Source organism: Pholcus phalangioides, unplaced genomic scaffold (genome assembly GCF_987345545.1).
Source record: "Pholcus phalangioides strain wild (caught in Gottingen) unplaced genomic scaffold, Ppha-v1.0 ptg000017l_1, whole genome shotgun sequence".
Lineage (NCBI taxonomy): Eukaryota > Metazoa > Arthropoda > Arachnida > Araneae > Pholcidae > Pholcus > Pholcus phalangioides.
In genome coordinates, this window is record NW_028301610.1 from 7,557,631 (window position 1) to 7,581,419 (window position 23,789).

The following is a 23,789-nucleotide window of genomic DNA, read 5'->3' on the forward strand; positions in this document are numbered from 1 at the left end:
ACTTCAACAAAAGAAATTGTGACCATATGCGCATCACTATAATCTTAAATTATTATCCAGGACTATTGGCTGCTAAGCCATTTCCCTGCAGGATAAGACAAACAACTTTCTCGTTACCATCAGAGGGTTTGCAAAACTTCCTTAAAAAGGGAATTTCCCCATTTACGACGTGTGACGTCATTTCGAAAGGGAAAAAAAAGAGGCTTCATGCCCCACAAGAAATTCCTTAGGGATTGTTTTCATGAGCGGGGATTTTTTTTAATGAAGTAGGGAATTTTTAGGGACAATTAGGGATTTTTGTGATTTTTGTAAAAAAATTCTGGAGATTTAAGAACTTTTCGGGAGGTCGAGCGATGAAGCTAAAATTCGGGAGACTTGGCAGCTATGCAATGGTAATACCATAAGCCAGGTGCAGATCTATAGGGGTTGGGGGGGGGGGGGAGGGAAGGGTTATCATTGCAATCACTCCCCCACCCAAGCAAAATGTGATAGTTCATGAAATTTTATAAAGTTTTAAATGATAATATTGCATTCAATTCAATCCGTTGAAAATTATCTGTATCAACACGTTTTTGATTAAATAACAAATTCCAGAAAGCTGATTAAAAAACAGGAAAAAACAGTACATGTTTCAGAAAATTCGGGAAGAAATGAAGGATTATGGTCACCATATTTACAGTGACCCACTCATTTTATTATTCTTTTGTAAAATCACCCCTCCCAAGAGCGAGCTCTAGATCCACTCATGCCTTAAGCAGCATACAAATCACATTGAAACTGCGCAAAATGTAAATCATTAATAAACTTAATATCAATACATAAAAATTACAGATGTCTGGTAATGATATAAATGTGATGTGTTGAATAAAACAGGAAAGTAAATATAAAGTTGAAAGAAAAATTTCCATGCAAAAATTAGTGGCTGCAGACTATATTGAAATAATAAGCATTATCTCAAAAACTAGAGCCAATTCAGCAAAACCAGTTTTGAAAACCCTACAACCAAAAAAATAATTTTGAAGAATAACTTCAACCTCTCAAAAATTTTTAAAGGGTAGTTTGGTAAAAAGAAGATATTCCTTTCTTTCAAATAGAGCACAACTTTGATCTATCGCTATGGCCAATTTACTACTCAGTGCCGGAAGTGTGAGTGATGTAGTAAGGTGCATGTCACAATATTCTTGAATTTTGAATGCCATCAAATTAGAAATTATAACAAATAAAAATTAAAAAATTGATGTAGTACTTCCTGGGGAATAAAACAAAATAACTAACACTTATCTATAACCTCTGTAAAGCTGGTGTTGTGAGATGCAAAGAACACATATTCTGATTGACTTATAAAAAAAGATTTTACTCTCTCTTGTTTTCTGAATTTCTGTGTGAGGGTTAATACATTGTAAGCATTTTCAAAAACCTGAAGTTATATGTTTGGTGAATTTGGCAGGATTTTGAAGTGATGCCATCAATTTTTTAAAGTGCTATAATTCATTAATTATGGGTCAGATAAAAAAAACTGAAATAACTTTTTTATATTTGTTTTTCACAAGGAATCACATGTGTAATTATTTGGTGGTCAATAGTTATCACCCTATATATAGTAAAACTTGCTTTCATAAAATATGGATACACAGTAAAACTTATTTTTCAGTTAGCAAGTCACCTCAAATTCAGTAAAGAAGTGGTTCTCAAACTTTTAACTTGGCTACCTTGCCCAATTCATGATTCATCTGCAGATCCCTACAACATTTTGGTAGATATTTTCCCCATATAAAAGAATCAGTTTAAAGCACAAATAGCCACACAAATCAATATCTCCAGCTCGCCACGATGCCCCTGACAAAGGTTGGTGAGGCTCTTGGGAACTAAATGCACACTTTAAGAAATGCTACAGTAAAAAAAAAAAAATATTTTTTCAGACAATGTCTTCATTCAGTTTGAAAAGCACAATTGAAATAGTGTCAAATTCACTGAAATTGAAGAAGGAATGAAAAACTGTTGTAATGTTCTCTGATTGTAGACATACTTCCATATGATGTGAAAGGGGTTCCTATAAGCCAGGACTTACAACACACCATATCCTATATTGGATCTATAGCGGCGATTCCCAACGTGCTGCAATTTATTTCTAAGGGGGGCAATTTGAGTTTTTCTATGGAGGCTTGGAAAACCTTCCAAAAAAAAGTCCCTTCATTTTTTCTATAACAGTTCAAATTTTAAAATTTAAACAATTTCTTGATGAATTTTTTATTTTTCTCTTTCAGTGGAAGGGATTTGACTCAGGGTTCTTGGTGTTTTGTGTTCTACGGAAAATTTGTACTAGTAAGGTAAAGTCTACGGACCCCGTGCCAATAAAATGAAAAAAAATGAAGGCCATAAACTCCTTAAAAAATTAATATTCTGTGTATAGCAATGTAAAAACAATGAGCTAATTGTTTTCTCATCCAAGCTCACAGGCCTTTGAAGTCTCTCCAAGGTTCCCTGATTAAAAACCATTGCTTTTAACTAATTAAAAGTAGACAGACATGGGGGAGGGGTGCAAAGACCCCTAGATTTAAATTCAAGGAGGCAAAGCAAAAAATAATGGTTCTTACATTTGGAGAAAAAATCTTGGATGTATGGAACTATGAAGTTTCACAGAGGGTGAAGACATTAAAATTTCAGAGATGCAATGGTGGGGCATCATCTAAAAAAGGTTAGGAACCACTGATCTATAGCTTCTATTCCTATCACAAATCTGTTCCACACCCCCCCCTCCAGATGGGTAATTGTACCCACTTTGGGAAACTGTTAGACAAAGAGGTGACATTTATTCAGATACACGTGTACTATTAAAAATAATGCAAATGATTGCTTTAGTTTTTTATGCTTATTTTTGATTATGGAACACAATAATAAAATAACTGATTTTTCTCACATAGGCCTACTTGAACTTTTTATGTACAGACTTTTGGCAAGCAAAATAGGAGGGCAACAGTTGAAGTACCAGTGAAAAATTTCAAAAACTGGTACTACTGTTAACATAAAGGAAATGAAGGGAAAAAGATGAATAAAGCAGGTTTTCCATTCTTTCTCTCTGCCACTCGTTCCCAACATATATATTTTTTTACTCATCAAACTGTAGTGAAGAAAAAAATGCTGAGGTAAAGGGGGAAAAAATCCCAGTTTTTTTACAGGGTTATCAACAAAGAGGGAAGAAGAGAGCTTGAATGTATTTCCTCCAGCTACGCTGGGCTGAGATTTTTCATCCCTGTCTATAAAGAGGTAAAAGAAAAGGTTCAGAGGGAGCTGTGAAATTGTATTCATATGCATTATTTACTCTTCCCCAAACTTATTGCTTCATTAAAAAAAATGCTTTTACACTTGCTGCGCTTACCAAACTTATAAATTGATAAATTAATCTTACTGCCTAGTATTAGAGCAGATTTATCATCTTCTATGCAGGTGTTTCTTTTTCCAGTCATATGAGACACATTATCTGTCTCTGGTATCTTTGGTTTGAGTGGCACTGATGGTGTGTAGGATGCCTTAGGCAATTCTGATTTAGAACTCTCATTTTCAGGCTTATTTCTGACTACATCTGCAAATGTTCGTGAAGAATTCCACCTATTTGTTACTTCTTTATCAAGAAGAACAGTTATGGAACTAGAGGAAATATTACCATTTGAAGGACATTCTATGACTTTATCACCATTATCACTTTCACTGAAAACCTGCTTTTCAACATATTTTTGTTCTGAATCACTCGAACTTGCAACTGAAACTCCATTCAATACACTTTTGGAAGATGGTTCATTCCCATCTGTTTTGATAAGACATTCATCAGTTTTACTTGCAGAGTTTGATGGCACAATATCAATCCTTTTTCCTGTCAGCACTGAATTTTGGATGAATGGAACAGGACTAGAATCCGAGCAACGTGGTGTGGTAGATGTGACAGATGAGCTGCTACTGATGATTTGACACGTGGTTACTTCATCATTTCCAAGATTATTAGTCATATTTTTTTCAGTCTGCACATTTTTTTCTAATGAATGTGCATCCAAACTGTTGCACACTTTTTCCAGTTTGGTACAGTTTTCTATAGTTGATCCAATTAAATCACTGATGACACCATCAGCTTCTGAAGATTTACCCTGTGGTTTTATAACACTTGTGGGAAAATATGGTTGAACATGATGAGCCTGAACATCATTTTCATCAACAGTCATACGATACTGGGTAGCTGCCGTATTCTGCGTCCCGCAGAAATTGGTTCTTGACTGGAGTGATGATGGAAGAAGTTCCATTGGCTTGGTATCTGAATGGAAAAAAAAAAAGTCACCATATGTGAAATCACTTGCTGTAACTTGCTGTGATTAGTTGGTTTTCAAACAGTGGTTTTGTGCTGATTGAGAGGGAGAACACACGCAATCATGAGAGAGTACTTGCTCCTAGCCACACGATCACACAAACAAGTAGACTTATTCAAAATCCAACCAATCACAGAAAGCTATAGCAGGTAAAGTAAAATAAAAGTTCATTTAGGAAAAGAGTATCTCATTGAAAATACAGTTGAACCTCAATTATTTGGGCTAATGGTGGAGAAGAAGAACAGGATAGTTGAAAAACACTGTTAAACTGCCAGGAGTAAAAAAATAATTTAAAATAACAAAATTGCAACAAAAAAGTATGTATTCTACCGATTTACAATGACTACCCAGCGTATATATCATATCCGTGAGAAATAATCTAATAATAAAAAATTTACACTTAGGCTATTTAACACAGTAACATAGCCACACTACCATTATACTGGGCTTCACTGATGGTAGAACCCTTGTACCTTGTCTTTCAGTTCTAAAAAAACAATACATTTTAACCAACACCTACTATACACGAGGAACATTTTCCTGGCATCACCTATAATTGGTTGTAAATCTTCAAATTCTGATTGCCCTACGGCAATGTCCCATTCCAATTAGGTCTTAGGTGATGTGTGCATATACAGTATACCACAAAAGTTTAGACACTTATGAAATTTGCTCTTAAATTAAAAAGCCAAATTATTGAATAATAAAGATTATCAGGTACTTCTCTCTCTAACAATATTATCCAAACATTTGAATACCAATAACAGTGCTGTATTTCGTAATAAAAATAAGTTTTAATGAAAAGAGTGAAGTTTGTGTTTGCAAAAATTGATACAATAAACAATTTTTATGACTAGTTGTCGAAATATGCAAATTTGCCACTAATTACAACACCATCATTCGGTATTTATACCCTCATGATAACATCAGTTATTTGAGATGCTGCAAGCTACAGCGAGCAGTTCTGAGAAAGTAAACAGCGTAACATCACTGATAAGAGGTTTTCTTTTCCTTCACAACCCCGCCCCGCCAAAAAACTATTTTCTTTAAATCCTACCTTTGTAAAATGTTTCTACCTTTATACATTGTTTTTTTTTCCCAACACCTGTTCTTCATAACCAAACTGTTGAGGTGACAATATCAGATTTTCTAATCGGCATTGGGTCTTCCATTCGTGTGTCCTCATCAGAACCCCTACTTTATCCATACCTTTTTATCTTTCCCCACACATCAACAAGCCTTGTGAAGTGACTCACTTGGTCCTCCTTAAAAAATTATTCTTTTCGCTGTTTCGTTCTTCTGAACGAATTATACAACCAATTCTGAACTTTTTACAGAAACTCACATGAAACTCCTTTGATTGTGAAAGCAACTTTCTTTCTGTTTCATTAATTGTGGTTAGTAAAGTATTGCAATGTCACATTAACAAATTAATGGGAAGACAATAAATTAAATGTAAACAATTATGAAATGAAAAATTAATTTAACCCAATATCAAGTTTTCTATATCAAATAATAAATAATTCAACAGGTAAATTTAAATGGAAACAATAACTCTATTTGGTTATGCAGATAGTTAACATCAAGTGTAGATTCTATTTTAATTTTTATTTTTGTCTAGCTTTACTCTCCCTTCTATATTATTAAAAATTTGTCATTAAATTAAAGTGAAAAAAAAACCTGTAGCATGAAATTCTCTTATATCAGCTTTTGGTTGCCATATAATTCACTTTTTAATTAAATTAATAAATATATTTACACCCAGACGTGCCAACTTTTGAAATCCAGAAATCTGGCGATTCTCCCAAGGGGGGCGGTACCCCCCCCCCGACACTCATCGACTCAAGCAAAAAAAAGTTCATTAAAAAAATTTCGAATTTTTTTTTTTAATCAATTAAGAAAAAGTTACATTCCCCCCTCCCCAAGGCAGGTTCTGCATTGCGACTGAGCAGAATATAATTCCATGACAATCTTTCCATGCAGAATAGAGAAATCACATCTACATACTGTTCATAAAGTATATATGTTTCCTTTCGTGGGTGCTATCAGTGAATGATAATCTTGAGTATATGAACTCTTAAAAGCTTTATATAGCTTAAAAATTTTATATTTTCTTCCTGAAGATTTTTAATTGGAAGAAACGATTTTAAAAAATTCAAATTACAAAGCTGCTGACGAAAAAACGTGTTTACTGCACGGCTGTTGATGGAATACAATAACGATTATACAGGAATTTCAGCAACCAAGGTCATGCCCCTGATAAATGATTGCGGATAAACGCTACGAAAACCAAGTCGTGTCTTTGCCAGTTGTTTAAATGCGGTCACAGACACTTTTTTAAGGCTGCTCGATGGAAATGACTACAGCTGTCCTCCATGGGTGTCTTCCTTAATGACGACGGTAATCATTGACGGCACGACAACGCGAAAGCCCGCGTAAAATCTAATTCTCTGCCAAAATCCAGAGAGCGGGAAGAAGGATGAAAAATTCGGAGTCTCCCGCCTAAATCGGGAGAGTTGGCAGGTCTGTACACCTATTGGGTCGATATATACTTCATTCTTTTTATCTTTCTTTCAGGTCAAAAGAAATAAGAAAATTTGTGCGTATCACAAGTGCAGAGATGTCATAGGGTCGAGAGCATTTTACTAGCTTTTAGTTACTGCTTCCTTTCCTGTCCCAGCTTTCATCATCACATTATGAATTAACTGTTCTACCATGTCCATTCAAATATTTTTTCTTTCTCTTTGTATTTTCTTTCAAATATTGTAAAATGTGTAATTTAATCGTAAACTCTTTGTATAGTATTATAATTGACTGAGGACAAATAAATTATGTTTCCCTGTGGAATAGGTGCTTCTATCTTATTTACTTTGCAAATGTTCATACAATTGAATTTGCATACATTTATAGTAGAAATTGTTTATTTTACCACATAAGATCATGCTTGTGGTTTTTATTGTTTCCTCCACCATAGCCTGAGAGGCATGATCCTGATAAAATTGCTGTTTCAATTATTGTTGCCAAAATAAGTTGAGTTTCAAATTTTAAGTTTTTGTGAATTATTATGTAAATCAGATCTGAACATTTTTTAATGGCCGTTGTTTATGCCCGATCCGTTCAACTACCTAAGATGCCATACGACTATAATTCTTCTTGAATCTCACATGTGCAGTGGCACAATACTGCCTGGCCACACCATCATCACTGTTGTCAGTCTTTGTTGCTTTTTCTCATCCTGAACCTCTACTGATGCTGCAGGTGACTTCTTCCTGATGATCTCACGCTTTTCTTGCCAAGTCACCAAAGTATTACCTCCATGCTCAGAGGCTGATCTGCACCACTGAAGTCACTAGTGTGTGCACATGCTTTCCTCCGATCAGCACCTGTAATGATGTTTATGAGATATTCCAAGTATGCTGATGTTGTAACATCTGGACTAGATGTGGTATGACTTAAAATAATTTTGTTTCTTTGTTACCATTGTTAAAATTCTTAAAAGGCTAAACAACTTTGTTAAACTTGAATTAATAAACTAATTGTTGTTAATTCAAATAGAATTCAAATTAGAATCCAAAGACTGGCATCTATGCAAACGATGTCTGCACAGCAATTTAAAATTTTGTCTGGACTCTCAGTGTGAATGGATACGATGCACACACATATATGAGAAACTGGTAAGGTAGTTTTTCAAAAAATTATGGAAAAATCAGCTTTTGGAGCTTAGGTTTCAACTTGAGCAGGAAATACAAAGATTACAGTGAACTGGCAAGTGTGTGCCATATAAACCAAAATGGTATTTGGTTATTTTCAGCGATGAGAAGTGAAACCTAGATGGGTCAGAAAGATTAGGGCACTGATTGCACAAGAAACCATGGACTAATTGTAGTCATAGTGGTGGTTTGCTGATGGTTTTGGCTGCATTCTGCTGCAATGGAAGGTATCAATAGCCTCTCTTAGAGGTTTGTCAAAATACTCAGCATTACATAGACACTAAAGCGTGATCTATTACTATCTGGTGAACCTCTAGCTGGTCTCCAGTAGGAGTTTCAGCAAGATAATGCAGGTCGGAGTCTAACTTTATCTAAACTTTTGCGTCGATTGTTTATGCTATTTTTGTTTATTTTGTGATTGTGTTGTCTATAAATATTGCATGGTATAATTTTATTACTTTTAACACGAAGTACATGTTCACCCTAATAAGTGATAATTAATTTGTGATTTTACAATTGATAGTTTCATATATAATGTGTGATCCTAACTAGTGTCTAAACTTTTGCGATGTACTGTATATATACATGGGGGCGGGGGGGGGCTGCCATTTCAACATGTCGAGATGAGACCTCTGAGAATGAGAACGGGGGTTCTGTAAAAGAATGAAGAAATTTGGTTCTACAAAATGGAAATGTTTTTCATTACTACCTTCACAAAATCTTACATTACCAATGAAAAAAGAAAAGAAAACATGAATAGAGAAGAGCTTAACATGAAATTAAAATTTCCATACCCAGTTAATCTGCTGCTCAGATAATCAAGGTTCTACTGTATTTCTAAAGATTTGTTTACTACTATAAAAATGCTAAATTTCTTTATAGCTCATAGTTTATGAGTTCATGCTTTATACATATATACACAGTAATTTAGGTCATAACAGTCGTTTTTTTATGTTGCAGAAGGTTTCAATTACCCATTGATACAGCAGCTCCCACTGTAATAAAAGTACCACTGTTCAAGAGCCAAAATAATATGTCATAGTTTTAACACTATTTTCAAAGTTGCAACAACATGAAAGACACACAGGTAATCACATAATGTTGATCATGTTGAAAGCAAGAAGTAATTCTTGCGATTAAGCAAAAATTTAATTTTTGTTTATATTATAACTTATTTCAAGTATAAATTTCAATGATTTCATTTATATTTTCATGACAATAAATAATAATAAAACCATTATCATTTTATATATATTTATTATATTATATTTCAATACATCCATCATGTGTTGCAATGACATGCTAAATGCGTCTGATTGAAAATTTTTGCTAGAGCTTATTTTTGTGGTAGTTCTTACTTTTGGGGAAACACGGTAGTAGCAGGGCTGTGACTAGGATTTTTGTATTATTTTTTGGCCCGCACCACTTTAAAAATTAATAATTTTATAATGATATTTTTGTCCCCCCCCCCTAAATTTTTCTGCCTGGGGCACTTGCGTTCCAGCCTGTAGTAGTAGTATCACAAAGGAAAAGCCACTGATTTCATACCATATTTTATCACATTCACTTTGAGGTTTTGAACAATTTTGCATTGATGACTTTTTTTTTTACCTGCGAGTGCTTTTATTTGTATCTATTGTTAAAGAAAAACTATTGTTTTCTTGCCATATTTTGGCACTGAGTGGTGTTGGGGTTTTGGACAAGATATGGATTGTACTGCAAAAAAATGCCCAAAAACCTCAAAAAATAAAGGAAACCAACATATTTTCTTTTAATAAAAGTAGCATACTAAAAATTAATTTTCAGCAAATTAAAAACTGTCACGTGCCAAAATGTGACATAAAACCAATCAGTTTTCCTTTGATGATACCAAAGCACTTTAAAACCCACTAGCAGATTAAAAGAAGTGCCTAAAAGTTTTAAAGCTGCGCAAAACGTAAAAAAGTGACATGAAAAGTGTGACAGATTTTCTTTCGAACATAAAGAATACTATTATACCAAACTGTCTGAACCTACTAATAGTACATCTTCAAAACACTCAAAACTGTCTGATATATCAAAAGTGACAAAACATGGCATGAAAAAGTAGATGAATACCAAAGGAAAATTTGGCTTATATGTGAAAAAACCCACACCTAGATTACAAAACAGGCTGGATCTAAAATTTGTCAATAAATCTAAAATTATCTTAAAGTGTCATCTCTTGAAGTTGGTGGTTTGAAGCCATAATCATAGTATCTATCTGCCAATAGCAGTCATTTAACTGTTTTTATAAACATTGTATTAAATTTTGCAATCTTTTATTTGGTTTTAAATTTTATTATTAATTCATATCTTATTTGTCGTGTATGGTTTTGTAGTTGAAGTTTCAGACAGTATCCTCTTTCTCTCTCACTCTAGAAGTATACACACGTGTACCTTATTTTTAAGAGCTTTAAATAGTTTTTTTGATGATTCTTTTCGTTAGACCTTTTCTTTTCAAGTTAAGACCTGAGGTACACGCACGAGTACCTAACTCAAATGGTCCTAAAAAGATAGGCCTACCGAAGAACATTTTGGCATACCATAAACACAAATCAATCGTTTTTTTTTTTAAAATAGTCAGTTTTGGCTCAGGTGTGAAAAGGTTACATTAAAAACTTTTACTTAGTTAAAAATGATTTACTTTTTTTTACTCGACTCTCTGAAATCTTGCCAATCCTGACTCTGACGTTAAGGAAAGTTTTGAAAATGTTTAGCAAGTTCTTATTTTTTGTTAATATAATCAAAGAAAAATCTATTTGTTTTAATGAAATAATTTTGGCATTTAAAAAGGACAGGTTTTGGACAATTTTGTGATAGTTAAGGAGTTTTTGGTTTCCATGTCATACTTAGTCTTTTTGAAGTTATGGACAGTTTAAAAACAGTAAAATTCACTTATGCTGTTCATAACCCCAATCCTGATAAAGAGTGCATTAATTTCTCCAATATTGGCTAGCTTTTTCAAGAGAAATTTGTTTTTTTACAACTGGCATAAAGCCTAACAAAGTGGCAGATATAACTCATTTATATAATGCCATTTTTTAAAATGGTTTCCTTTAAATCTCTCATTTTATACTGAAAAATATATATAAGCAAAAAAATTTCACAAGGAAAAAAAGTTTTCTTCAAACATGCATTGTATATATAACATACCTTTATGATTATTTGCCATATGATCCCATGGAAACTGAAAATCAAAACAATATTTGTTAAGCTTAACAAAAAAAAAAAAAAAAAAAAACATTTAAAAGGTTTTCTAGAGAAAAAAAAAATACTAGGCTTCTGAGAAATTTAGCTGGCATCTAGACTTTTTTCGATTTGTCAAGCCCTATTAATTATTATAGTTTTTCAAACTATTTTGGCAACACTTTTAGAAAATGCATGTTACAGAACACTCAGTCACAGTTAATACTTTACTTTTAGTAAAAGTTTGACATAAATACAGTGAAACCAGTTTATAGAACAGAAAATCAAAAAATCAAAATTTTCAGTTTTAAATGGGTTTTTGTCTTGTGAAATGAGTTCATTAATATTTTTCTGTAATTCTTAAATTTTAAATTATGACCCTACATATAGCTAATACAAGCATACCAGAGCAGAACTAGATATAGGCCTATTTTTAATTCTAGATATATATTTTGAATTTGCCTCTTTTCATGCTTGTTGTCAATATATCCATACTATTTAATTCTTTCACGGGCACAGCAGAAATCATTAAACCCCCCTTCAAAATGCCATACCTTTTCTAATGAGAAGTAGGCTTTCTTCCGATTTTTAGCAGGTGCAAAGTAAAGGGTTGAGAACATGTACTCCATTGGAAATCAGATTTACAAAATATCTGGGCTTGTCAATGATAAACTATAATGGTTTTTCTTGATCAGATATATGCGGCCTTGCCCACTGAAGAGTTAAAAACCAGTATGATCAGATATTAGCAAATTTTGAGATTGACTATAAATTAACTAATTCCTATTTGAATTCATCAATTGGCTAGTTTTATGTATTTCTGTTCAGCCACTGTTCTTTTTTTCCCCACTTTCTCATGAAACTGAGTTTTCTAATGACAAATATTTTTACCACCTACATGATGCTTCAATTTGATTCTTTTCCCTTTGGGGCCATTCAAGTATTACGTAAGCAGATTTTTAGCCATTTTTGGACCCCCCGTCCCCGTCAGCAAAACACTGACCCCCTTCCCCCCTTCTCAGCAAAATTTCGTCAGCAGCTTAGAATATTTTATATCTTCAAAAGGGGTGGTTGATGACGTAAGCAACCTTCAAACCCCCCCCCCCTCAATGCTGACGTAATACTTGAATGACCCCTTTTATAAATTTCATTTTCTATTGAAAGCCAAGTTTCCACCAGACTAGTAAGCCATGGATAGCTCATTCGTGAATTCGCTTGTGGATTAATGAGCTCAACCCTTAATGTCAGCATTTCATTTTTTACTCAGAGCTTGTCCTCCTACAAATTCTATTTCTTTGATAGCTGAGATATTTATCAAGTATTTGACTAATTCTCACCAACTATTCCCAATGACATGTTCTTCAATTTATGAGCCGAATCCATAGAAACATGAGAACCCAGCTTTAGAAGAGCTACTCCACTAAATTTCCAGCAATAAATTGGCTCCTTTCTGGAACCATTTTAAATAAGAAAACCCTCTCGTTACCCATTTCTAAGAAATAAGTGTTTCTTAAAAAAAGGTGATAAAAATAACTCTATACCCTCCATCTTCAAGGACTCGCAACCCATTTAAAAACTTATTCCATTTCAACAAGTTATTTTTCCATGGCTTTCATTTGTGGTTTAGACAGCGCATGTCTTAAAGGTTTTCCATAACTGAAAAGTATTGATCATCCATGAGACTATTTGCTAATTCAGTAATATTGCAATATGTTTAATTTATGAAAAAGGTAAAATTTCAAGACGAAAATGCTTATTTTTCTTGTTTTAAGCATTACAATTTAATTTCTAATAATCACAATCAAATAAAAAAAAGCTGAAATCATGGATATAGTTTTGAAAACACTGTCATAAATGTATTTATAAGGCCACAACAGGCAGATTGCCTAATGAGGTGGCTGAAAAAAGATGCCCATAATACATATGAATGTCAAAAGCCCCGTTCACATGTGCAAGATTGGGGGGTCGCTTTGGTGATAATTACCGACATGGCAACTTTTTCCCCTCGTAGGGGAGAAAAGCTCATCAAAAAAGCCCATCTTTCTTGGGGTGGATTGGTGGTCGACACTGACCTTCTCTCCCATAATCCTTTGCACTGCGAAAACTACTGTAAGCTCCTTCGTCAGCCATCTTGAATCAAGTACTTCCGTTCAACCCACGTAACCAGTGATGACTTCCAGAAAGAAGAGGGATTACCGGCATAAACTAAACGTTATGTGAATGGTTTGTAGCAAAAATCCCCATTACAGGGAACTTCCCAGGATGTTTTGTTACAAATGTGAACGGGGTTAAATATAACTAAAGTACAGCAACCCCCAACACAAGAGCATTGAGATATACAAAAAAAATTATATAATACACTACCCATAAAAAGATTACAGTTGTATTAGTCTAAGTATGAATAGCTTCTTGATTTATCCCAATATATTTTTTTGTACTTCTTTTTTTAGGGCTGTTGAATAGCCCTAATAGCCTCTCATTATGAGGACTTGAAGGAATTGACTAGAAGTAGAGGCTTAAAGTCCAACCCACACCTTCTCGTGGTGCATCCTGTAAGTAGTCATGTTTAACACGTGGTGAACGGACGCGGATGGGCTTAACGGCACTGGCCAGCGTGGAGGATTATGGCCAAAAACCCTCTAAAAAAGAAATATGAACTCTGTCAATAAACTAAGGCTCTCAGTCCCCAGCAGTCTGAGTGTCCCTGGTTATGGCAGCTACCAGCAAGACATGAAGACAGAGGGTGCTAAGAATCTCTGGGTTGGACCAGGCTGCCATAAGATGACCTTGGCCACATATAACGGACGATCTCTTTCTTCGGAAAATCATTTGCAGGAGTTGGAAGAACTGGAAAGAATAAATTGGGACATCTTAGGCATCTGTGTAATAAGAAAAGGAGAGGAGAAAATTGAACTTGCTAGTGGACATGTATTTTACTACAGGGGAACAGATAATTGAAAAACCAGTGGAGTAGGATTTCTCATTCATAAAAAGTGGAAAGATCACATAGTTGAGTTAGATAGTACAACTGATAGAGTTGCAAAGCTGGTTATACAAATATAAAGCAGATACCGGATACAGATTATACAAATCTATGCACCAACAACTAGCTATTCTGAGGAAGAAGTAGAAGACTTTTATGAAGAACTAGACAAGCTGCATAGTAAAGGAAACCATCATATCACGATAGTAATGGGTGACTTCAATGCCAGAATTGGAGAGAGAAGAAATGGCGAAAGCTCAGTTGGAAGTCATGGTTATGGTGTATGAAACGACAGAGGAAACAGACTCGTCGAATCTGCAGAGAGCGAACAGTTATGTATCATGAATTCATTTTTTAAGAAACCCCAAAGAAAGTGGACCTGGAGAAGCCCAACTGGAACAACTAGTGAGATCGACTACATCCTATCTAATAAGAAGCATATAATCCAAGACTGCAGTGTTCTCAACAAATTCCATACAGGAAGTGATCATCGACTGGTTAGACGCAGAATAAGGCTTAATACTAGGATGGGAAGAGCGAAACTTATCAAAAATAGAAAAACTGTCATCGATATGGTAAAGTTTCAAGAACATAGATATGAATTCCAGTTAGAGCTGAAGAACTGATTTGATTTGCTGTATAACACCACTGAGGATAAACAAGATGTCACCACGATGAGTAAAACTTTAACCACTACCCTAAAAGAAGTAGCAAAAGAAGTCGCTGGAAAAAAAGAAATCAATCCGGTGAAGAAAATAACAGAAGAAACAAAGAAACTTATAAAAGACCGGAGAGAATTTCAGATTAAGAAGAATGACCCTAAATCAAAAGTGGAATATGCAGAACTTTGCAAGACAGTACGAAAGCGGATTACAGACGATGTCAGGAAGTTTAATTGCGATATTGTAAAGAAAGCATTGGAAGATAATAGGAGCTTAAAATCAGCGAAATGAAAACTGTGTGTTGGGAGAAAGGAAATTTTTGCACTAAAAAGAAAAGATGGAAATGAAATCATTAGTATTGTTGAGGAATTTTATAATACTCTATACAAACAAGAACAACAGGATTGGGACAGAGGAAAGGGAACAGAAAGAAAAGAAAATGAAGCCGAATTTGTACAAGTAGCATCTGTGCTGAAAAAGGAAATCTACAAGGCCATAAGATGTATGAAAAAAGGCAAATGCCCAGGTGAAGATGGGATTTCAATAGACATTATTAAAGAAGCAGGAGAAGAATTTGCCAATATGCTAGCTGCCTTGTTCACAAATTGTCTCACAAAATCAGATGTGCCTGAAAATTGGAATAACGCAATGATGGTTCTTCTTTACAAAAAGGGTGAAAAAGAAGATATCAAGAACTATCGACCAATCAGTCTCCTATCAGTAATTTATAAAATCTTCACCAAAGTGCTGGCATATAGGCTTGAATCCAAATTGGACGAAGCTCAACCAAAAGAACAGGCAGGATTTTGAAGTGGATTTAGTACAATGGATCACATCCAAACAATCAGGAAACTTAGAGAGAGACATAAGGAATACGAATTACCATTGTGTATGGCCTTCATTGATTTTGAGAAAGCGTTTGACTCCATCTTCAAATTTGCTGTTGTTAAAGCTCTAGATGTAATTGAAGTAGAGAAGACTTACATCAATATCATCAAGAAAATATATGACAAAGCAACTGCAACGATTCGTTTGGATAAAGGAAAAGCAAAAATTAAACTTGGAAAAGGAGTCAGACAGGGTGATACTATCTCATCAAAACTCTTTACCGCTGTTTTAGAAGAAGTATTCAGAAAACTGGATTGGGATAAAAAAGGAATTAAAATAAATGGAGAGTTTCTCAACAATTTGCGTTTTGCAGACTACATTGTTGTTATCAGCAGCAATCCAGTCGAACTAAAAGAAATGGTACAAGAATTGGCGAAGGCAAGTATTCAGGTGGGCTTGAAAATGAATCTGCAAAATAAAGTTATGTTCAACCCGTTTGCGTTGAAGAGGACAATCTTGCTCAACAACACAGAGATCGAAGAAGTAGAAAGCTATGTATACCTGGGACAAGACATCACCATGGACAACGAAATCATTAATGAAATAAACAGAAGGATCAGGATTGGATGGAGCACTTTTGGCAAAAACTGCGTAATTCTGAAGAGTCACATGCCATTATGTCCAAAAAGAAAAGTTTTTAACCAGTGTGTACTACCAGCACTGACTTATGGAGCTGAAACATGGACACTTACAAGCAAGACGATACAAAGGCTACAGACAATGCAAAGGAGCATGGAAAGATGTATGTTAGGCATCACAAGAAGACACAGAAAACAAATCACTCGGATAAGGAACCACACAAAGGTATACAATATCATGGAAAGAATCAAACGTTTGAAATGGAAATGGGCTGGACATATTGCAAGAAGACAGGACAACAGATGGACCACAAGTATTCTAGAGTGGTACCCCCGTGGTGTTAAACATCCGAGAAGGTGTCCCCACGCAAGATGGATTGACAAGATCAGGAAAGTGGCAGGAGTCAACTGGATGGCTAAGGCATCAGACAGAGCAGAATGGGAAAATTTAGAGGAGACCTTCATCCAGCAGTGGATTGAAAATGGTTGTTGATGATGATGACTTCTTTTTTAAACGTGTCGATTGTGCTAGAATTCATGACCATTGTAAGTATAAGCTATTCCATTTATTAACAACGCTATTAGAGAAAACTCCTTGCAACATCATAACCTGGAATTGTCCCTTTCTAAATGATACTACTTTACTCCACACTAACTATGGTCATTTATTGCCATATGGCAATTTCCAACCAGTGGAGTTGGATGGAAAATAAAGGCACCATCTATCGGTGGTTGCCCTAGGCTCGGCAGGTAAAGAACTTATTTCTGATGTTCTTGTTGGATTCAAACTCAGGGACCTTGACAGTAACCTTCATGGTGAAAGACAGGCATCTTACCACTGCGGCACTTGGGCAAACCAAATGATAATGGTGTCCCCTTGTCGAAGCAGTTGATTGATGGTGTATTAATAACTCATGGTCCATATTACGCATTCCATTGAAAATTTTAAATACTTTGATCATATCCCCTACCGACACCTACGTTCTTTTAATGTAAACATGGTAAACAAAATCTTGAAGATTTATAGCAAACATTTAAACACAGCAGGGTTTAAGCTGGATAAAAAAATTCCTTTTGCAAAAAAGCAAAAATTGGGGAAAAGCTTGCTACAATGCTAATGTAATGATTGATGGTTGGATGTCTACTCATTGTGCACCTCCTGTACGCATTTTTACAAAAGTGGCTACTACTTTTTTCACATTCTACGATTTTCTTTTGCATTTTACAAAAAATTTGACCGTAGCTTAAACCCTGAAACATAGGTCTGTCTAGACTTTTTGCAGGGTCCTGCTTTTATGAAAATTTTCCTTATTTCTGTGAAAACAGTCATTAATTTTGTGAAAAGTAATGTTGTGGAAAGCAAAACAATTTAGCTAATTTATCACAAAAGAAATGCAATGCCAAATTTACGGTTTTGTTAATTTGAATTTTGTGAAACGCCTACAAAACTGATCTAACTTTCGGCCGGAGAGACCCCCGATTTTGGGAAAAAGTTGGCAACTAAACTTTATTGGCAAGATATTCTATTTTTTCACATACCAAAGATTGAATCAGATGCATGATGCAAAATTTATGGGGAGTCAGTTCTTTGCTAATGCTTGTTTAGATGGACTCAATCTCCCATCTTCAAATATATTCAACCCTTCGTTTTTAACATTTCTTCTAAGTTTTTAATGTTTCTTCTAATTTTTTTTCCCACCCGTATGGAGTCATTTCTCTGTGTAGAATACACAAGATTTCATTCCATAATAAAATGCTGTGCACATTGTTTTTAATGTGTATTCCCACAATGCACAGCAATAGACGTGGGCATCTTAAAAGGAATACAGGTTTTATTTTCTTGTATACAGTGCATATAGAAAACCATCTGGAACCAGGGTAGTATCTGGAGACTCAGTGAGAGAAAAAGTAAGAGTAACCAAATGCCCCATTTTACAGTATCGGACCATTACTTTCTTATATTGGTTTTGCTCAGATGTTGTTTGGGCCCCCCCCCCCAACCTGCAACAGCAAATTCCGAAATTCTCACCACAATGTTCGGGTTCCTTTGAGGTGACTTGATTATTTGAATAAGAAAATCTTTCTCTTTATCATCATCTACATCATCCAAGTCTAGAAACACCTGAAAAACCAAAGACAAAATTTATAAATATATATAAAACATCTAATTTCTTAAAACTCATTGTATTCAACCTGGGTTTTGATAGTTATTGACAGAGTAAGCAAAAGCCCAAATTATTTTTCTTTTATTTGCAAAACACACCTCACATGCAATACAAACATATACAAAAGGCAGACAATGTAACGAGAATAAAACACATTTTACAGCTCTTGGGGACCCATTTGGTCCTTCCTGGAGCTTAAAAAAATTTGTTTAATTGTTAATGAAATTGTAATTTTATTGTTAAATTTTCTTCAAGAAAAACCATGTTCTATTAGTTTTATTTCAGATTTTTAAGATATTAGTTCATTGTTTGTTTTGTTCTTACTTATATGTTCAATGAATGTTTCAAAGAACCAAGGTTTTGTACAGCCCAAAACCCCTTGATCCAAAAACTCCACAAGTGGATTATAAGGTCTCATAATCATACCTGAAATATTATAAGATGTAAAGAAAAAACAATATCAATAAATGAAAAGATATTAAGGTACGGCTAGATATCTCTTTGACCATGGGTACTTTTTTTCCCTCTCATACATAACCCAACTGCATCACACACATCCTTTGCTACAAAAAGTCAAAAATACAATTCAGGAACACAAATCCCTTTGATGTGCCAAGAGCTGGATGCTGTTCAGAGTTGGAAGTTCATCCAGTGTGAATTGTTTGGCTTGCTATGAAGTATTTCTTGACATCCGTATGTATTGATGGGGAATAGTAGTGTAAACCAATCAAAGACAATGCATAGCATATGCTTGTAGAAGCACCTTTAAACAGATGTCTTTATGTGAGGCTGCTGTGTGGTTTTGTGGTCACAGTGAGGGACTTGTATTACAAGAACCCAGGTTTGAATCCCACTGATGGCACTTTGGTGATTGACTGAAGTTGGGTTTTCTGTGGTCCTTAACTTTGAGCTGTGTATGCGAGTCCATCCTATTGAGCCTTACAAGCTGGGGAACAGTATGAAATTTAAGACATTCAATTTGTTTTTGGCAAAGTGTGCTTGACGAGTAGCTGCTGACCAGCCTCAAAGCAAAATGTTTTGCATTGTTCTGCAACGAGCCCTCAGCTGAGTGGAAATGTTCTGCAGTCAAAATCCCCACAAGTGTTTTTTTACACCTTTTCTTGAAATTTTTGTCAATTGTTCTGCAGTGGCACTGATTTTTCTGTACATCACAGATGTTGGCATATTCTGCTTTAGGACTGACTAGTATCTAATTTTGGGCATTTGAACAGACCTGGTGGCCAAGTGTATTGCATTTTTTTCCCAGTCACTTTTATATGCCCACATAACCTATTGGACTCAACAACAAGAAGCTGGCCTCAGTATATAATTTAAGGCATTTAACTGGTCTGTGAGACCAGGTGTGTTTCAAGTTGAAGGTTTACCTTTGTCAGTCATTTCAAGTGACTCAACTGCTCGGTTGATTTGAAGATGCTAACCAGTATCTAATTTCAGGTAGCTCAATAGATTGAATCTATTCCACTGACAGATTTGAAAAAGGGGGCAGAAGGGTTAACTACCCTCTCTCCCAAGAGTAAAAAAGTAATAAAATATTCTCTGGGAGGTATTTCATACCCCTGGATTGTTGCATTTTCCAACTAACCGCCTCCCTCACGAAACTGAATTAATCCATCACTGATCTATTTGGAAAAATATACAAGGTAATATTTTTCCGATCATTTCATCTAATCAGAAAACCCACTGGACTTGATGAGAAGCTGGGGACTAGCATAGTTTCAGGCATATAGTTTAACAGGTTAGCAACTGCAACCAAGTGCATTCAAAATTGTTGCTATTATTTGTAATATGTAAGGTAGAGAGATGTTTTGTATCTTTTTTTTGGTCACTCATTCACATGGTTAAAAGGATGCAAAGAAGAGCTAATAGAACACTAGTAGGTATAAAGGCTTGAGCTATGAAGAGCAATTCTATTCACTAAATATTTTCTTTGGAACAATGTATGCGTCATGGAAATATAAGATTATAAATAAGTATTCAGAGATGCCATTGACATGCTATAGTGCATCAATAACCCAGAATTTCCGAAAAGGAAGCATAAAAATTTGGTTCACGCATCCTCCGGGTTGTGTTCTTTTCTAGTTCCAAAAAAAAAAAAAAATCTTTAACTTTTTTATTCTATTTTCCACAGTCCATCACAATCGTGTGGCCTTGAGAAACTGTTCTACTTTGTATACTGTACTGTATTGTATTGATATACACGCGGGTTGTTGAAGATATTTAGCCGCTTCCGTTAATGTGAGAGCAGTGTACAGAATTTTCAAATTTCGGAATTTCTATTCCCATGCGGATTTTCTCCCCTCTGATTACATACCGGTAATTACGGTACTTTCATGGCTATCTGCCGGCATTCAAAGACAGCGTCTATATGGAGTAAATTCGCATTGTTCCTACAAGATTGCGAATGCATATTATTTGAAAAATCTTAAAGGATTTGAAATGCCTGTTCAAAGTGTAAAGCATTTTCTGAGATCGTTCAAGAAAAATAACGAATCTGTAAAAACTCTACCATGAATATTCAGTTTTGTCATCTATATGCTATGCGGTAGTCACCGTTTCGTATCACGAAAATCACGGGCATGTACACAGAATTGGCTTTTGGAGGGGCACAAGGATTTCTTCCACAGAAATTGTGGGTCACTAATGCTTGTTCTTTGTAACTTCCTGGTCATTAATAAATTAACATAGTATAAGACACTATTTTCTTCAATATCCTAATTTTCCACAAAATTTTTTAATTTTTTATTTTCTTGGGGGTGCTTGGAGGGCCTCCACACACAGATTTTGCCTTTGTTGAAAATCAAGGTTTGAAATCTGATTTCACTGTGGTAATTGGCTAAAAATATGTTTTTTTAAGGTTTTCTAATTTTGAGTTGGCTATTTCTTTGAAAAAGCTCTGGTTGCCATGAAAATCAGACAGACCCATAACACAAATATGTATACATTAAATTCAGGGTTGAATTTAATGTATACAATTAAATCATGGTTTAAACCTTGTTTTAACCAATTTGGTTTTTTTTCAAAAAATCAAATAAAAGTTGCCTAAATATCATTTTTTTTCCCTTGAAAAATATCATATTGGTTCATTATTAGCCAAAATGTTTCATTTTTACCACATTTTATATCCTTGGGGTACATTCTGATGGTATATCTTTAAATGACATAAGATTTTATAAGTGTTTTTGCACTGCTGGTCACCGTAAATGCAACACCCTGAAGGAAGCATGCAAATAATATGAAATTTACAACATGCATTAGCGGAGGTGAGATATGCAAATGATTAGAATTTCAACGCAGACGCACATCACACGCGCCTGTGGCGCCACTTCAAAGCGCTATTTAAGGCTTGGAGATTTCAACGATTTGAAGTACAGCAATTGTGTTTTTCTTGTGGTTTTTTCAAAAAAACGATCAATTATGCCTCGTAGAAAACAGCGATCATCTTTTGATCAAGTATCCGAGTTCGACAGAGGAAGGATAGTGGCCTACCGAGATTGTGGATTATCTTTCAGGGAAATCGGTAGTCGTGTTGGACGAAACCTAACAACTGTAATGCGGATATGTGATCGTTGGATGCAGGAGGGTACGACGGACCGACGTGTTCGATCGCATCCACCTCAGTGCACCACTTCACGTGATGACAGGCGTATTGTGCGTATGACAGTGACGGATCCCTCAGCCACATCACAAACCATAGCACAGCACATTCAGTCTGTACCGCATCATCCAGTGTCTGCGCGTACCATTCAACGCCGTTTACAGCAGAGTGGTCTGTCCGCAAGACGTCCATTGCTTCGTCTACCCTTGACGCAGAACCACAGACGTCTCCGCCGCCAATGGTGCGATGTAAGAAGGATGTGGACGGCACAATGGAATGAAATTGTCTTTACTGACGAGTCACGCTTCTGTCTGCAACACCACGATGGTCGGATTCGAGTCTGGAGACACCGTGGAGAGAGGATGCTGAACAGCTGCGTTATGCACCACCACATTGGTCCTGCACTGGGTATTATGGTATGGGGCGGTATTGGATATCACTCTCGCACTCCTCTAGTACTCATTGCCAGTACTTTAAAAAGCCAGCGCTACATCTCCGAGGTGTTGGAGCCAGTTGTCCTTCCTTACCTTCAGAGCTTGCCCACAGCCATATTTCAACAGGATAATGCGCGACCACACGTGGCACGCATTGTCCAAAGGTTCTTCATCAATCGCCAGATTGAATTGCTTCCCTAGCCAGCTCCCTCTCCGGATCTTTCGCCGATAGAAAACATGTGGTCCACGGTTGCTCAACGATTGACCCAGATTACATCCCCAGCTGCCACACCAGATCAACTTTGGCAACGCATGGAAGCTGCTTGGTCTGCTGTACCCCAAGAACACATCCAAAGTCTCTTTGAATCAATGCCGAGGCGTGTGGCAGCGGTGATCAACAATGGCGGCTACTCTGGCTACTGATTTTGGCAGGAACCACACTTCACAGAAGTCTATAAATTTAATCATTTGATGCTTGGTCAACATGTTATCTACAAAATAAATATTGTTGCGATATCTCTTGTCTTTCTTGGTGTTGCAATTTGGGTGGCCAGCCGTGTATATATTTTTCATATGAAGTATCTTAGTTATTTAAAGTTATATATAAAAGCCAAAATTTCTCATTCTTACAACATTTTCTAACCTTTGGCTACATTCTGATGCTCTATCTTTAGCAAATTCATGAATAAGGATTGCATCACACATCTAAATGTAGTGCTGTATTATCTCACAGGGTTTCTTTTTCCCTTCACAAAGAAGCAGATACAGTAGTGACACCTTCATGCTAGGGCCAGGTGGTCCTATAATCCAATAAAGACACCAGCTGTCCTTTAGGACAAAGACCAGTGTACTAGTAGTTACACTACCTCACATACATTTTCATTTTCTTTCCCATAAGAAGTAGCACATCTCCTACTGTATATCTCCCAGTCTTAATATTCAATTGTTGTTTTTTTTATACTTTCACACACACACACTGTTAAGCCCAGTTAATCAAGGTTCTACTGTATAGTAGTAACAGATTTATGAAAAATAATCAGCTATATACAGGGTGATTATAATTTAAGTTTTGATTCCAAAACTATACAATAAGTACAGATCAGAATGACTTGAAAATTTGCATGGATACTCCTGAAGCAATGGAAGTTTCTTTCGCAAAAGAAAAAAGTGCAAAATGTGGAAGTAGATGATGCT

At 35.5% G+C, this 23,789-nt stretch overlaps 1 protein-coding gene across 6 annotated transcripts in view; it reads right to left on the bottom strand.

Moving 5' to 3' along the window:
- Nucleotides 1-23,789, bottom strand: part of LOC149072178 (ubiquitin carboxyl-terminal hydrolase 10-like) — a 92,472-nt gene that overhangs the window by 53,527 nt on the left and 15,156 nt on the right. For 2 of the 6 annotated variants that reach the window (XM_089246075.1, XM_089246074.1), the window contains exons 2-4: nt 18,410-18,502; nt 11,237-11,270; nt 3,377-4,300 (exon numbers count right to left, since the gene is read on the bottom strand). In XM_089246075.1, the coding sequence (XP_089102201.1) occupies nt 3,377-4,300; nt 11,237-11,270; nt 18,410-18,502 (1,051 nt within the window). Of the gene's footprint in view, nt 1-3,376; nt 4,301-11,236; nt 11,271-18,409; nt 18,503-18,869; nt 18,972-23,789 lie in introns of those variants that run through there. The other 4 variants (XM_089246076.1, XM_089246077.1, XM_089246079.1 and 1 more) reach the window with 3 other exon arrangements.